Below are 18485 nucleotides of genomic sequence, written 5' to 3' on the forward strand. Positions count from 1 at the left end.
CACCTTGCAAAGACGTACCTCTCTCTCTCTCTCTCTCTCTCTTTCCACTACCCACCTTCCCCTCCTCTCTATCATCATCTTTCCTCCTTTCCTACATCCCGCCTCTTCTCACTCTCCCTAATTATCTTCCTTCCTCTCTTAAGGTCCTTGCATGCTCTGCTCCCTCTTTCCCTCCCTCCTCCTCTCTCTTTCTCACCGCACCCCCTTAACTCGCTCCCTCCTTTCGCCGTCCCCTCTTTCCTCCTCTCTCCTTCCTTCTTCCCTCCACCGCTCCCCCACACTCCCCTCCCCCCACCTCATCCTTACTTATGCACATACCCCTTTCCATCTCCCTTTACATTCTCCTCGGTCTCATGTCCCCATAAAAGACGGAATCCACACCTCTCCACTTCACTCCACTCTTCTTCTCTTCCACGGCGAAGAATCAGGTAACCTCATTCGTAAAGTTAATTCAGATACGACCCATTTTATACGTGCTACCTCTTAAGATTTGTTCACCTCTGGGCAATTCTCATGGCGAAAGAATATAAAAATCTCTATTAAAACTGGTTATCCTTTCACGTCTACTAAGTCCTTTTTATTAAGTAAGTGGTAAAACCATCTGATTTTCTTTAGTTATGGGAAAACTGCTACAGAATTGGCTAAAATTCTTCATTAACATAGAAAAAAACGACACCTTTCACATCCTAAAGCAAACTAAGTTACTATTATTGTGTACATTTGCGGCATAAAATCTCGATGAGACTGCCAGTATCTCACTCAGGATCTATAGAAATCATTTTATTACCATATTCCCTCCTGGTAATAAACAGAAAAATTCACCTGATGGGTTAAACCTACCGGGTAAGTAGATTTCGTTTCTTCTGTGAACTGTTTTTTTTTCTCTCTCTCTCTCACTATCTTTTAACAGGAAAATAGCTTTATCAAAGAAATTAAAAATATATACCGGAAGTAGTTTGATACTTGGTTCTCTTGGCATTATTTTTCTCTAACTTGGCCTGAAATTGTCATCTCTCCATCGTGAATAATGATTTGCAATAAGAGCTTAACACTAGAATATGAAGATAGTCAAAGGAAGAATGTAACGACGAAGCTTTGTCATATCCTACCACTGAGTGACATGAAATAAGCGGCAAAAAGATGTAAATCTGGGATAAATTAAAGTTAAAAAGAATATAAGCATTTAACATTACCAATCTTCACTCTTCTCTCACGCTTCCCTCAATTTCCGTCTCTATTCCCACACTTACTCCCCACTTTTCCCTCGAGCTTCATTCCCATCCCTGCCTTACCACTTTAACATTCACTGCCCACTCATCCCTCACTCTCCGTCCCATTAGCTGCCTTACCACCTCCACACTCATTTCCCATTCATGCACCATTCTCCCATCCTTCCCGACTCTTAGAGACATTCCTCATTCATCCCCCATTTTACCTCCCTTTACGTGCCTTCCTCACTCGCCTCCCCCCCCCACACACACACACATTCCCCACTCATTGCCCACACTTCCTTCACTTACCACTTCCCATCTCACTCCTCAAGCATCCTTCACTCTCTATCTATCTATTGCCAGACGCCTCAATCCCGTTAGGGGTGGCCACAAACAAATCGCCTCCAAGTCGCAAAGTCCCCCGCCATTTCACTCCCCTGCTCCCAACTCACACCCCCCCTCTCTCATATACCTCTCCACCCCATCTCTCCATCTCATCCTCGGCCTCCCCCTCCCTCTTCCCCCTCCACCTCACTCACATACACTCTCTTCGTCAGTCTTTCACCCTCCATCCTCTCCACATGGCCAAACCACCTCAGTGTGTTCCTCATAACGCTTCCTATCACATCCACATCAACACCACAACGCTCATTTATATCCTCATTCGTCAGCCTGTCTCTCCATGTGACTCCACAGGCTCCTCTTAAATAACTCATTTCCACGGCTCTCACTCTTGACTTGTGTCCTTCCAACAATGTCCAAGCTTCACTTCCGTACGTTAGAGTTGGTATCACAATACTGTCATGAAGTAACTTTTTCACTTCCATGCTCACTTCCCTGTTTCTTATCACTGCTTTCAAAGAACCAGTAACCTTTCTTCCCTGCTGTACCCTTTCCAGCACTTCACCCTCCAAACCTCCATCCTTACTCATCACACTACCCAAGTACTTAAACGTACTCACATTTTCCAATTCCTCACCATCCAACCTCGCTGTACATTCACTGACTTCACCTCTCTCAAAGACCATCACTTTACTCTTCCCTACATTCACCTTTAGATTCCGTTTCTTACACACTCTCCCAAACTCATCCACCAAGCCTTGCAGCTCCCCTTCGTCTTCACTCAACAACACAGTATCATCTGCAAACAACACAACAGGGAGTTTCCAAACACTATCCTCTCTCACCAGGGCCACTCCAACATCCACTACCCTACCTTGTACCTCTTTTATTACCCCATCCATGTACAGATTGAACAACCATGGAGACATGACACATCCCTGTTTCAAACCAACTTTCAAAGAGAATAATTCACTTAGTTCACCATCCACACGCACTGCAGCCTTCGCACCATCGTACATACTCTTCACAGCATTCAACAACTTCCCATCTACTCCATATATTTTTAACACTTTCCACAATCCTAGTCTATCCAGCCTGTCATATGCTTTCTCCAAATCCATGAAAGCCGCATACAATTTCTTTCCCTTCTCTAGAAACTTTTCCACTAAAGATCTGAGAATGAATATCTGATCTACACAACCTCTTCCCTTACTAAAGCCTCCCTGTTCTTCTCCAACTAATTTCTCTGTTCTTTCTCTAACTCTGTCAATAAGTATCCTACCATACACTTTTCTTATTATACTAAGAAGACAAATGCCCCTATGATTACCACACACTTCTTTTTCTCCTTTTCCTTTGTACAAGGAAATAATTATACCTGACTTCCAATCCTCCGGGACTCTACCTTCCTCCCAGGCCAACCTGCTCATCTTCCACATCCATTCTACTACTATCTCTCCCCCATGCTTCAGCATTTCACCACACACTCCATCAATTCCTGGGGCTTTCCCTGATTTAACTTTCTTCATTGCTTCCACAACTTCTATCCTACTGATTTCTTCCTGTCTTCTCACCTCCCTCCTTCTCCCAGCCATTCTCCAGCCACTTATACTCGCATTACTTCCATCCTCCACGTTCAACAATTCCTTAAAGTGTTCTCTCCATCTGCACACTTTTTCTCCCTTCTCCACTAGTAATCTACCATTTTTATCTTTCACTCCCCTGCTAACTTCACTTCCACCTTGTCTTACTCTTTTCACCTCTTTCCAGAACATTTCCTTACAGTCCCTCCACTTTACACTCAAATTCCTTCCAAATTCCTCATCCACTCTCTTCTTACTCTCTCTTACTAATCTTTTCGCCTCTCTCTTTCTTTCTACATATAACTCTCTCTTCAGCCTCTCAACTTCTTCCACGCCCCTATTTCTCATCCATTCATTGTATGCTTTCTTCTTTTGTGCCACAGCCCGTTTCACCTCTTCAGTCCACCACGCTGTTCCTTGCACCCCCCTCCGTCTTCTCTTCCTTCCACACACCACATCACATGCTGCACATATTTCTTCTGTAAATATTCTACACACACCTTCCACGTCCCCCATCTGCTCCAATTCATATTTGCCCAATCGTTCCTCCACTTCTCTCTTATACTCTGCCTTTTTCTCATCCGCTTGTAACCTTTCCACTCTCCTTGCAGTTACTCCTTCCTCTCGTCTTTCCCTTCTTCTATTCCTCCATCTTACTTGAACTTTAATTCTGGCCACCACCAAGTAGTGGTCAGAAAGTCCACTCCCCCAACCTCTATAAACTCTTGCATCCAATTTACATCTTCGCATCCTTTCATCCACACACACATAATCAATCATTGCCTTCCTTTCACTCAGTTCACCACCCACCCTTCTCATCACTCGCCATGTATACCTGTGGATCATTTTATGCCTGAAGAGGGTATTAGCTATCACCAACCCCCTCCCAGCACAAATGTCCACTAACGCACTCCCATTCTCATCTACCTCAGCAGGCACACCCCACTCACCAACTATTCCATCCACCTTCACATTCCCAACTTTACCATTCATATCACCAATCAAAAACACTCTCTCATTCATTCCAAACTTTTCCATGCACACTTCCACATTTGTCCAGAACTCTTCTCTCACTCTTCTAGCACGATCTTGCGTTGGCGCATACACACACACAATCGCCCACATTTGTATTCCAACTTTCAACTTTACCCACACAATCCTTGATCCAACTGATCCATACTGTCTTATGCTCCTCTTCCATCTTTTACTCACAACTATACATACTCCTTCCTTTGTCCTCTCATTCTCACCTACTCCTGCACATATACCCCATCCATACTCCCATTCTCTCACACTTTTTCCTTTCCATTTTGTTTCAGTTATTCCACATACATCCACTTTCGCATCCTCAAGCACCTGGACAATCTCTCTCTCTTTCACCTCATCATTTGCTCCCCTTACATTCCAAGTTCCATTTGCAATATCCTTTGTCCAGTCCTTGGTCGTCAACGTATCTGCTTTCAGTATTTTCATGCTCTACACGCTTCCTCCCTTCACCTACCTACCTACCCCACTCCCATACTCATTCTCTCCCTCTCCTCTACAGGCAAAACCACCACCACCACCACCACCACCACCACAACCACCACCATGCGGATGGCCATTCTCAGCCTCTTCGTCATGGGTCTTCTGGCAGGAGGAAGTCTGGCACAATTACTGCCCTGCGGAGACTCGAATGTCGTAACTGAGATTCTTGTTCCTGGGCTTGGTCAGTGGCTGTGTTTTGGTTGCTGTCTGAATGTCACTCTCATTCGCTGGTTCTCCTTCTAACATGCATATTCAGTCTCACATTCATTGGCATACTCCCTGGTAGCAGAAGGTATTATAACACACACACACACACACACACACACACACACACACACACACACACACACACACACACACACACACACACACACACACACACACACACACACACACAGGCACTAAACCTAACGCAGCTGAAATAACATTTTTTTCTATATACTCTCACTCCCTCAGTCTTAACTCCCACAGACACTCGCACTCGCTTCACTCCACGCAGGTTCACTCATACTCCATGGATGCTCCATCTCACTCATTCATTTACTCAATAACCAGTTATGGAGATTGGTGAAAGACAGTTCCGGAGACGTTCTAACTCAGGTTCTTTCTCCTACTATCACAAGCTTACTATAAAGAAGTTACTTTATTTGCATTATTTTACTAGTAATGGATGGGTCAAATCTACCAAAACTTCCATCAGATATATAATCTTATACTCTAAAGTCTAAAAAATTCACACAGCCAAGGCACCACATGAGGAAGACCTTTCTTCCTCTCTGTGCCTCTCCGTTCTTTTCCGTTTATCTCAGTCTTTTCCGTTCGTCCTTTGCCTCCTCCTTCACCTGCCCCTCTACTAACACTCTCCTAAACCCTCTACAACCAATGCAATACTTGAAGAAGAGCATTCTCTACCTCCAACTGTCTACCAATTCCTCTCCCTTTCTCTCCGTCCTTCCTGTTTCCTCCCCTGTCTCCCTCTTTCTTCCTCCCTTCAGGTGCCTTCCCTGCCTCCCTGTTATCTCCCCGCCTCTAATAACCGCATTTTCCGAACCCTCTACAGTCGAAGTAGCATGTCAGGGGCCGCTTCTGTTACCCCAGTGCAAGGTCAAGATATTAGACTGCGTCCTGGAACTTGACATACTCTGCGGAAGCCTCACCCAAGACCTGCTGACAACAATAAAGGATATTTTGACAAAGTGCGTCGCAGAGTTGGGGCTGGACGTGAACTTGGACCTTCTCGCTAAAATTACCCGTAATGTCGCTCTGTTTTATGCTGATTTTCATACTGTCACACGTTTTACACTGATTTTCACAGTGTCACTCTCTCTTATGCTGATTTGCATAATGTCACTCATTTTAAGCTGATTCTCATATTGTCACTGTTTTAAGCTGATTCTCATAGTGTCACTCTGTCTTACGCTGATTTTCATATTGTTACCATGTTTTACGCTCCTTTTCATATAGTCACTCTGTGTTACGCTGATTTTCTTACTTTGTTTTACCCTGTCTCTCATACCACAGCTTTATGTTATGTGATTGTTTTAATCTGGCTCTCATACCCATTTTTTATGTTATGTGATTACTCTGGCTTCCATACCTTAGCTTCATGTTGTGTGATTCTGTTTTCCACTGACACTAATACCCTAACCTAATGCATTGTAATTCTATTTTACTCTGGGTCTCATACCCTAGCTTTATGTTATGCGATTCTGTTTTTCTCTGCCTCTCATATCATAGACTTATGAAATTTTGTTTTACTCTGGCGCCAGTACCATAACTTTATTCTGTGTGATTCTGTTTTACTCTGGTTTATATTTTTTTGGTGGCGGTACTATGTGTTTATTCTATTATCACTACATGTTACTCATTCCAGGTTGGTGGTGCCGGAAAGCCTCAGTCACTCTCATTCTGTTTCTCAGCTGCATTATTTAACGGTCTACGTAAAGCTATCTTAAAATTACTTCACACTCATCCCCTTCTTGTTCACGGTTTACCCAGCTGCTTCACTTCTTGCCCTCACAGATTATTGGTAGAGTTGTTCTCCCCTAAGCCGCTTCACTCCAATTTGCTTTATACTAACACGCTTCTCACACTCCTGGATGGTCACACCTCTAGATAAAAATCTGTTTCAGCACTACCCTTCCTCCTTCGTCTAGATCTCATCACTTCCCTCATTAACGTCACTTCTAATCTGTATACTGTCATCAATCTCCCTCCACACCTTCTCTCTATTGGCTATATCATAATATACCCTCATCTGCCCATTCCATTGCACTACGTATACTTTAACACGTCCCTAGTCTTTCAAGCTCTTTCAATGTTCTCTTTCACTCTGCCATGTCATCTAACTCCACATACAAACCTGGAGCACTTCATCACCAGCACTTCCACCCTTTGTCGGTCCCTAGTATTCAAAGATCGCTGCTTGCATCAGTACAGGACCGTCAGGGTCACTTTGCTTTCCTACCCTGACCTCTTCTTCCCCATGCTTCACAGTGCTCTAATATGCCTCTTCTCCTCTACTACGACTTACTGCAAGTCCCTTAGTTCTATCTGGTGCTTTAGTCACTGTTAAATTCCTAAAAAACTACATTTCTTCCTATTCTTTCCCTGTCAAGCTTACATAGCGTTCTACTCCATCTGCTTGTTAGATGTCATCATCTCGGTTTTTCTTGTATTCGCTAAACTTCTTCCCTTTAATATAAACACTTATTTTCAGTTTCCTTTTCCACACTGGATTCGTCAAGAAGTTGAGTGTGGCTAATCTGTTTAATCATCTGGGTAATTTGTTTTCATTTGTGGTGTGGTAAATCTTCTTTATCTTCTGGCTAATTGGTTTTTATTTGTGAGACGTAGAATTCAGATAAGTATAAGACAATAACGATGTCGATGACGAAGATATTACACTGATTCCTAAATAACTAGAGTGAGAAAGATTTATTCTCTCTCAGTCACACCTCCGTCCAACATTCCCCCAAACGGCTCACCTGCCTTGCCCTGCCCTGCCTTGCAAATTATGCTGCCCTTCAATCCATTCCTCTTCATTACCCTGCCTTGCATTCCTCTTCATTACCCTGTCCTCTCCTGCACTGTCCTGCATCCTTTCAAACATCAGGCAGCTTCCCTAATCACTTGACCTAATCGACCCTCTCCCCTTCCTCTACCACAGTCGACACATCACCTGAGGCGAACTTGGATGTCTTGGTAGAAATCTTCGGCCTTGATACCCTCCCGGCGGTCATCTCGTGTCTGCTGTCGAAGCTGAAGATACTAGACTTTGTGAGTACGACAGATAGATATAGAAAAATTGATGGAGAGAGAGAGAGAGAGAGAGAGAGAGAGAGAGAGAGAGAGAGAGAGAGAGAGAGAGAGAGAGAGAGAGAGAGAGAGAGAGAGAGAGAGAATTATCTGTGTTTACTTTATAATAATAAAAATATGTACTAACATACGAAGCTTACTATCACGATCATTATCACTCTGTTGTTGAAATTTTACTTTGTGTTACATCGTAGTTGTTCTAAACTGAAAAAAAAAAAAATAATCCATACCCTCCATAACTTATCTCTCACCGGAAAAAAAAATGCATAACGCCTGTAACTTCTCTCTCTCTCTCTCTCTCTCTCTTGAAAAAGATCTATAAGCCCTATACCCGATCTCTCGATCCTGAGAAAAAAGATCCATAACCCCCGTAACTATTTCCGTCTCTCTCCCTCACAGCTCGTCGACTTCATCTTGTGCGTGACTGGTATAATTCCTATTGGATGAACACATGGAACCCGCTGAACCGACCTGAACCAACGTGAACCGGAACCAGGACCAATCTCCATTCTGTGTGTGTGTGTGTGTGTGTGTGTGTGTGTGTGTGTGTGTGTGTGTGTGTGTGTGTGTGTGTGTGTGTGTGTGTGTTATGAATGTGTGTGCGCGCACGAGTGTGTATGTGAATAAATCTAAAGCAGCATCTTACATTGTTTTTATTACCTGACTAATACGTAGATCATAATTATTTTTTACCCATTTCTGAATAATGGCAATTTAAGTGATCAAAAGTATCATGTAAATTCATTTCCACTAGAACTATAAGGAACGCTAATGTATAAATGTATATAATTCCCTTTTCAACATAACCCTTAATGGTAGTTCTTCAAGGGAACACTGCTTTGTCTTGGTGCTGAAGCATGTGCATTCCAGTCATCAAAGGAACTATACTAATCAGGTGCAACCACACTGGGAAGTTTCTTTACTAGGGATCAGATGAAAAGTGTTCCCCTGACACCAAGTGCCCGAACTGGACATACGAGGCACCAACTCAAATCTTTTCTAGTAGTTCACCATCTTGCAGTCTATCAGGTTCTTTTCATAGGATAGGGAACGAGTTGAGAGACGTTCGTATAACTGGTAACGAAGTTGCCCGGTTATATCGATGTCACCACGTGAAGGGGTGTCTGACAAACACCAGCCTCATTCTAAACCACAAAGACGAGTTCCTTCAAACCATGGTCCTTAATCTTCAGCAGCGATGGAGCAGATGACTTTGGTATAGTCAGCGCTGATCCGCAGCAAGAGGTGTCAAGAATAAAGAAATGTTTACAATCTAGGCGCCTTTGGAAACGAAACCTTGGGATGAGCAGTCAGCATGAAGAGTCCGGTCGTCTCTCCTGTTTTTCTCTCCATGGACTTTGTAAACCAGTGTGACGAGTCCGCAGCAACTGACAATGACGACACTGCCCGGCCACATATAATATCATCAGTGTCGGCTGCTGCGGGTTTACCACACTGAGGCGAACGATGTCGTTGTACTGCAAACGTAGGAGTGTTTGGAGAGACATGGAAAAATACTGCTAGATGTCTCGTGGAAAAAGAAAAAAAGAACCCTTCTTTAAAATGGATCGGACGAAAGTAGAAGATACAAGCAACCGAAAATCATAAATTTTCATGCAAGGAAGAAACAACCAAAGACTAAAAACCCCAAAAGTTCTTTATTACACGTAAAACAAAACACAACAATGCAACATTTAAGATCCACTTATTCTGAGATGTGAGTGGGGTCATAAAGGAAAATACAGGTTGAAGAAGGCAGTTCCGGAGCTGACCTGCTGCACACATGAATGACTAACAGTATCGGATAACTCTTGCGACAGCTGGCGAGAGAAGTCTTGAGATCATGCTGCCAGAAATGTGCTACGCGCCTGACAAAATGGACGAGGGGTGCAAATAGACGTTTTTGAAAATCACTGAAACAGCGACAGTGCAAAGATATGATACAACACCGCAGAGAAGAGAGAGAGGTTGAAGGGAGTCAGTGAGAGAGAGGACGTTAATAGATGATAAGCCTTTGACTCCACCCTGTTTACAAGAACGGTATGTGGGGAACGACTCCAACCCCAAACATGCTAGATGTACTCCACACACGGGCGAATAAGACCCCTATACAAAGTCAACAGCTGTGTAGTGTAACGAAAACACGGAGTCGGTTTAGTACACTTAATCTCATGGAAGGAGATTTTGCACGGCTTGTAGGATGATCCATCTAAGTTTCGTAGAATGAGAGATAAAAAAAAAAAAAAAAAAGGATATTAAGAGACAATGATGAACTGACCTTGCTATTCTTAAAAATCAAAGGATGCTCCTGTGGAAGATCTGAGCGAGACAGAGGGAGTATATACTGAATTTTTGATGTATGTATATATATATATATATATATATATATATATATATATATATATATATATATATATATATATATATATATATATATATGTATTAGTATATTTTGGCAGAATGTTTTCTTTTATACAAAAATCATTAAAGACCAAGGCGTAGCCATTGTTCACTATTTTTTTGTTGATCTTTTCGAGTTTTCTTACACATTGTTTTACACAATGATTCAGGTTGTAGATAATATGTCCAAGATCCATGTCGTAACTATATTTTATATATATATATATATATATATATATATATATATATATATATATATATATATATATATATATATGTATGTATATATATATATATATATATATATATATATATATATATATATATATATATATATATATATATATACATATATATATATATATATATATATATATAGATAGATAGATAGATAGATAGATAGAAAGATAGATAGATAGATAGACCCAATTAGAAATGGTAGTCAAGTCAAGATTAGTCAGCCACAGCTTCATCACATCATTAAAGAACTGAAGTAACGGACACCGAAACAAGCATTTAGGAATGTGTAAGGTGGAGTCATCTGAGTGAGATTGGATGGGGATAAATATGCAGTTCGGAAAACCACTGATGAATAGAAGGGAGATAGTTGGTGACAGGACAGAGCACTGAGGAACACTACAATCGATAGTTTTAGAAGAGAAATAGAGGCAGTCTACAATAGCAGCTACGGAACGACCACAAAGGAAACCTGAGATGAAGGCACAGACAGGAATGAAACCATAAAACGCACTCTGGAAATCAAGAATTTTTGCCAAACTTGGTCGATAGCTTTGGCTGTGACATGTACAGTGGCAAAGGTTTCACCACACTTCCAAAAGAAGGATGACCACAAATCATAAGGCAAGGTGTACGTCACCAGTGGAGCATCCCTAACACAAAAAAAATTCATGAGAGAACAATGCTTCAGAATCATCGAGTTAAACATACCCTCAAAGACTTTACAAAAACAAGATACTGAGGCAATTGGGTGGTATTGAGAGGGTTAGGAACGACCACCCCTTTTAGGAAGAGCTGAATGAATGCAAACTTCCAGCAAGAATGTAGGGCACGAGTTGACATAGACAAAAGAGTTTACCTAGACAGGGTGCCAGCACAGACACAGCTTTTGAGTGCAACAGGGTACCCCATCAGGTCCATACGGCTTGTGGGTGTGGAGACCAGTGAGCGCAGAAAATACGATCCCTCAAGAAATTTTAATGACAGGCATCAGGATATAAGAGAGATAAGGAGATGGAGAGATGGCACCGGAATCGTCCAAAAAAGAATGTGGGCAGGTCACATTTATCATAGTAAAGATAACGGATGGTCAACCAGGGTAACTAAGTGACAGCCCAGTGATGGAGTACGAAGAAGACTCAAAAAGAAATACGATGGAAGGGTAAAATAACATTTGCAAGGACAGAATGGAACAGACCAACAACCAATACATTAGAGTGGAGAAAGATTGTCGACATATTTTTTCCACCCCGTGAAATTCTGGTCGATGACTGTATAAGAAATAGTGAATGCTAAGCCCCATTTTCCTCCCTTGCTATATATATATATATATATATATATATATATATATATATATATATATATATATATATATATATATATATATATATATATATAGTACAGTGGTAAAATGTGCATTTTCGTACACTGAAGAAAGAGGATTCGCGTCCCGCCAGGGTAATAAACTTTGGGAGCGTTCTTCTCTCCACGTACTGCATTGACGGACATCAGGGTTGCTGTGGTTGAACCTGTGTCGCATACTGTAAAGTATGCTTGAACCCAGTCGGCTTGCGCGGGCCGATTACAGTTGTTTCACAGACTACACATACATCCAAAGCCATTCCAACACAACAATACACGTATAAGCACTTCTCACCCTACATTCAATCTTTACCAGATAGCCTAAGCCACTTGGAAGAGATACGTTGGCTGTATCGTCCCCGCTTCGGGTTAGATAGGCCAGTCCTACAGTGGACACTCAAACGGCTGATGAGATGAGAGAGGATATATATATATATATATATATATATATATATATATATATATATATATATATATATATATATATATATATATATATATATATAGACAGATAGACTGATAGATAGAGAGATATAGATATTGATATAGATACTTATGTGTGTGTGTGTGTGTGTGTGTGTGTGTGTGTGTGTGTGTGTGTGTGTGTGTGTGTGTGTGTGTGTGTGTGTGTGTGTGTGTGTGTGTGTGTGTGTGTGCGTGTGTGTGCGTGTGTGTGTGTGTGTGTGTGTGTGTGTGTGTGTGGTTGTGTGTTTAAATTCTGTTCTCCAAGTTTTTTTCTTATTGAGATATAACAGTCAGGGAACAACGTAAATTTTAACTGGTAACTGCAGATCACCTTGCAAAGACGTACCTCTCTCTCTCTCTCTCTCTCTCTCTCTCTCTCTCTCTCTCTTTCCACTACCCACCTTCCGCTCTTCTCTATCATCATCTTTCCTCCTTTCCTACATCCCTCCTCTTCTCACTCTCCCTAATAATCTTCCTTCCTCTCTTAAGGTCCTTGCATGCTCTGCTCCCTCTTTCCCTCCCTCCTCCTCTCTCTTTCTCACCGCACCTCCTTAACTCGCTCTCTCCTTTCTCCGTCCCCTCTTTCCTCCTCTCTCCTTCCTTCTTCCCTCCACCGCTCCCCCATACTCCCCCCCCCACCTCATCCTAACTTATGCACATTCCCCCTTCCATCTCCCTTTACATTCTCCTCGGTCTCATGTCCCCATAAAAGACGGAATCCACACCTCTCCACTTCACTCCACTCACCTTCTCTTCCACGGCGAAGAATCAGGTAACCTCATTCGTAAAGTTAATTCAGATACGACCCATTTTATACGTGCTACCTCTTAAGATTTGTTCACCTCTGGGCACTTCTCATGGCGAAAGAATATAAAAATCTCTATTAAAACTGGTTATCCTTTCACGTCTACTAAGTCCTTTTTATTAAGTTCGCGGTAAAACCATCTGATTTTCTTTAGTTATGGGAAAACTGCTACAGAATTGGCTAAAATCCTTCATTAACATAGAAAAAAACGACACCTTTCACATCCTAAAGCAAACTAAGTTACTATTATTGTGTACATTTGCGGCATAAAATCTCGATGAGACTGCCAGTATCTCACTCAGGATCTATAGAAATCATTTTATTACCATATTCCCTCCTGGTAATAAACAGAAAAATTCACCTGATGGGCTAAACCTACCGGGTAAGTAGATTTCGTTTCTTCTGTAAACTTTTTTTTTTTTTCTCTCTCTCTCTCACTATCTTTTAACAGGAAAAAGCTTTATCAAAGAAATTAAAAATATATACCGGAAGTAGTTTGATACTTGGTTCTCTTGGCATTATTTTTCGCTAACTTGGCCTGAAATTGTCATCTCTCCATCGTGAATAATGATTTGCAATAAGAGCTTAAAACTAGAATATGAAGATAGTCAAAGGAAGAATGTAACGACGAAGCTTTGTCATATCCTACCACTGAGTGACATGAAATAAACGGCAAAAAGATGTAAATCTGGGATAAATTAAGGTTAAAAAGAATATAAGCATTTAACATTACCAATCTTCACTCTTCTCTCACGCTTCCCTCAATTTCCGTCTCTATTCCCACACTTACTCCCCACTTTTCCCTCGAGCTTCATTCCCATCCCTGCCTTACCACTTTAACATTCACTGCCCACTCATCCCTCACTCTCCGTCCCATTACCTGCCTTACCACCTCCACACTCATTCCCCATTCATGCCCCATTCTCCCATCCTTCCCGACTCTTAGAGACATTCCTCATTCATCCCCCATTTTACCTCCCTTTACGTTCCTTCCTCACTCCCCCCCCCCCACACACACACATTCCCCACTCATCGCCCACACTTCCTCCACTTACCACTTCCCATCTCACTCCTCACACATCCTTCACTCCCCCTCCCCGTATCTGCTTTCAGTATTTTCATGCTCTACACGCTTCCTCCCTTCACCTACCTAACTACCCCACTCCCATACTCATTCTTTCCCTCTCCCCTACAGGCAAAACCACCACCACCACCACCACCACAACCACCACCATGCGGATGGCCATTCTCAGCCTCTTCGTCATGGGTCTTCTGGCAGGAGGAAGTCTGGCACAATTACTGCCCTGCGGAGACTCGAATGTCGTAACTGAGATTCTTCTTCCTGGGCTTGGTCAGTGGCTGTGTTTTGGTTGCTGTCTGAATGTCACTCTCATTCGCTGGTTCTCCTTCTAACATGCATATTCAGTCTCACATTCATTGGCATACTCCCTGGTAGCAGAAGGTATTATAACACACACACACACACACACACACACACACACACACACACACACACACACACAGGCACTAAACCTAACGCAGCTGAAATAACGTTTTTACTATATACTCTCACTCCCTCAGTCTTAACTCCCACAGACACTCGCACTCGCTTCACTCCACGCAGGTTCACTCATACTCCATGGATGCTCCATCTCACTCATTCATTTACTCAATACCCACTTATGGAGATTGTTGAAAAACAGTTTCGGAGACGTTCTGACTTAGGTTCTTTCTCCTACTATCACAAGCTTACTATAAAGAAGTTACTTTATTTGCATTATTTTACTAGTAATGGATGGGTCAAATCTACCAAAACTTTCATCAGATATATATTCCTATACTCTAAAGTCTAAAAAATTCACACAGCCAAAGCAGCATATGAGGAAGAACCTTTCTTCCTCTCTCTGCCTCTCAGTTCTTTTCCGTTTATCTCAGTCTTTTCCGTTCGTCCTTTGCCTCCTCCTTCGCCTGCCCCTCTACTAACACTCTCCTAAACCCTCTACAACCAATGCAATACTTGAAGAAGAGCATTCTCTACCTCCAACTGTCTACCAATTCCTCTCCCTTTCTCTCCGTCCTTCCTGTTTCCTCCCCTGTCTCCCTCTTTCTTCCTCCCTTCAGGTGCCTTCCCTGCCTCCCTGTTATCTCCCCGCCTCTAATAACCCCATTTTCCGAACCCTCTACAGTCGAAGTAGGATGTCAGGGCTTCTGTTACCCCAGTGCAAGGTCAAGATATTAGACTGCGTCCTGGAACTTGACATACTCTGCGGAAGCCTCACCCAAGACCTGCTGACAACAATAAAGGATATTTTGACAAAGTGCGTCGCAGAGTTGGGGCTGGACGTGAACTTGGACCTTCTCGCTAAAATTACCCGTAATGTCGCTCTGTTTTATGCTGATTTTCATACTGTCACACGTTTTACACTGATTTTCACAGTGTCACTCTCTCTTATGCTGATTTGCATAATGTCACTCATTTTAAGCTGATTCTCATATTGTCACTGTTTTAAGCTGATTCTCATAGTGTCACTCTGTCTTACGCTGATTTTCATATTGTTACCATGTTTTACGCTCCTTTTCATATAGTCACTCTGTGTTACGCTGATTTTCTTACTTTGTTTTACCCTGTCTCTCATACCACAGCTTTATGTTATGTGATTGTTTGAATCTGGCTCTCATACCCATTTTTTATGTTATGTGATTACTCTGGCTTCCATACCTTAGCTTCATGTTGTGTGATTCTGTTTTTCACTGACACTAATACCCTAAACTAATGCATTGTTATTCTATTTTACTCTGGGTCTCATACCCTAGCTTTATGTTATGCGATTCTGTTTTTCTCTGCCTCTCATATCATAGACTTATGAAATTTTGTTTTACTCTGGCGCCAGTACCATAACTTTATTCTGTGTGATTCTGTTTTACTCTGGTTTATATTGTTTTCGTGGCGGTACTATGACTTTATTCTATTATCACTACATGTTACTCATTCCAGGTTGGTGGTGCCGGAAAGCCTCAGTCACTCTCATGCTGTTTCTCAGCTGCATTATTTAACGGTCTACGTAAAGCTATCTTAAAATTACTTCACACTCATCCCCTTCTTGTTCACGGTTTACCCAGCTGCTTCACTTCTTGCCCTCACAGATTATTGGTAGAGTTGTTCTCCCCTAAGCCGCTTCATTCCAATTTGCCTTATACTAACACGCTTCTCACACTCCTGGATGGTCACACCTCTAGATAAAAATCTGTTTCAGCACTACCCTTCCTCCTTCGTCTAGATCTCATCACTTCCCTCATTAACGTCACTTCTAATCTGTATACTGTCATCAATCTCCCTCCACACCTTCTCTCTATTTGGCTATATCATAATATACCCTCATCTGCCCATTCCATTGCACTACGTTTACTTTAACGCGTCCCTAGTCTTTCAAGCTCTTTCAATGTTCTCTTTCACTCTGCCATGTCATCTAACTCCACACACAAACCTGGAGCACTTCATCACCAGCACTTCCACCCTTTTTCGGTCCCTAGTATTCAAAGATCGCTGCTTGCATCAGTACAGGACCGTCTGGGTCACTTTGCTTTCCTACCCTGACCTGTTCTTCCCCATGCTTCACAGTGCTCTAATATGCCTCTTCTCCTCTACTACGACTTACTGCAAGTCCCTTAGTTCTATCTGGTGCTTTAGTCACTGTTAAATTCCTAAAAAACTACATTTCTTCCTATTCTTTCCCTGTCAAGCTTACATAGCGTTCTACTCCATCTGCTTGTTAGATGTCATCATCTCGGTTTTTCTTGTATTCGCTAAACTTCTTCCCTTTAATATGAAGACTTATTTTCAGTTTACTTTGCCACACTGGACTCATCAAGAAGTTGAGTGTGGCTAATCTGTTTAATCATCTGGGTAATTTGTTTTCATTTGTGGTGTGGTAAATCTTCTTTATCTTCTGGCTAATTGGTTTTTATTTGTGAGACGTAGAATTCAGATAAGTATAAGACAATAACGATGTCGATGACGAAGATATTACACTGATTCCTAAATAACTAGAGTGAGAAAGATTTATTCTCTCTCAGTCACACCTCCGTCCAACATTCCCCCAAATGGCTCACCTGCCTTGCCCTGCCCTGCCTTGCAAATTATGCTGCCCTTCAATCCATTCCTCTTCATTACCCTGCCTTGCATTCCTCTTCATTACCCTGTCCTCTCCTGCACTGTCCTGCATCCTTTCAAGCATCAGGCAGCTTCCCTAATCACTTGACCTAATCGACCCTCTCCCCTTCCTCTACCACAGTCGACACATCACCTGGGGTGAATTTGGATGTCTTGGTAGAAATCTTCGGCCTTGATACCCTCCCGGCGGTCATCTCGTGTCTGCTGTCGAAGCTGAAGATACTAGACTTTGTGAGTACGACAGATAGATATAGAAAAATTGATGGAGAGAGAGAGAGAGAGAGAGAGAGAGAGAGAGAGAGAGAGAGAGAGAGAATTATCTGTGTTTACTTTATAATAATAAAAATATGTACTAACATACGAAGCTTACTATCACGATCATTATCACTCTGTTGTTGAAATTTTACTTTGTGTTACATCGTAGTTGTTCTAAACTGAAAAAAAAAAAAATAATAATCCATACCGTCTATAACTTACCTCTCACCGGAAAAAAAAATGCATAACGCCTGTAACTTCTCTCTCTCTCTCTCTCTCTCTCTCTCTCTCTCTTGAAAAAGATCTATAAGCCCTATACCCGATCTCTCGATCCTGAGAAAAAAGATCCATAACCCCCGTAACTATTTCCGTCTCTCTCCCTCACAGCTCGTCGACTTCATCTTGTGCGTGACTGGTATAATTCCTATTGGCTGAACACATGGAACCCGCTGAACCGACCTGAACCAACGTGAACCGGAACCAGGACCAATCTCCATTCTGTGTGTGTGTGTGTGTGTGTGTGTGTGTGTGTGTGTGTGTGTGTGTGTGTGTGTGTGTGTGTGTGTTATGAGTGTGTGTGCGCGCGCACGAGTGTGTATGTGAATAAATCCAAAGCAGCATCTTACATTGTTTTTATTACCTGACTAATACATAGATCATAATTATTTTTTACCCGGTTCTGAATAATGGTAATTTAAGTGATAAAAAGTATCATGTAAATTCATTTCCACTAGAACTATAAGGAACGCTAATGTATAAATATGTATAAATCCCTTTTCAACATAACCCTTAATGGTAGTTCTTCAAGG

The 18485-nt window shown here is 42.0% G+C and overlaps 2 protein-coding genes across 2 annotated transcripts; both read left to right on the forward strand.

Moving 5' to 3' along the window:
- The first annotated feature begins 409 nt into the window (after positions 1-409).
- Positions 410-8615, forward strand: LOC145398402 (uncharacterized). The gene is made up of 5 exons (XM_080271277.1): positions 410-428; positions 4683-4844; positions 5724-5915; positions 7833-7942; positions 8381-8615. Exons 2-5 carry the CDS (start codon positions 4727-4729, stop codon positions 8426-8428), a joined length of 468 nt encoding a protein of 155 aa, XP_080127403.1. The 5' UTR covers positions 410-428; positions 4683-4726; the 3' UTR covers positions 8429-8615.
- Positions 8616-13197: 4582 nt separating this feature from the next.
- On the forward strand, positions 13198-18299 carry LOC145398401 (uncharacterized). The gene is made up of 5 exons (XM_080271276.1): positions 13198-13217; positions 14446-14605; positions 15437-15624; positions 17543-17652; positions 18064-18299. Exons 2-5 carry the CDS (start codon positions 14484-14486, stop codon positions 18109-18111), a joined length of 468 nt encoding a protein of 155 aa, XP_080127402.1. The 5' UTR covers positions 13198-13217; positions 14446-14483; the 3' UTR covers positions 18112-18299.
- The last annotated feature ends 186 nt before the right edge of the window (positions 18300-18485 follow it).

This window comes from Coenobita brevimanus, chromosome 45, assembly GCF_032717465.1.
Source record: "Coenobita brevimanus isolate Jiangsu-jjx chromosome 45, ASM3271746v2, whole genome shotgun sequence".
Taxonomy (NCBI): Eukaryota; Metazoa; Arthropoda; class Malacostraca; order Decapoda; family Coenobitidae; genus Coenobita; species Coenobita brevimanus.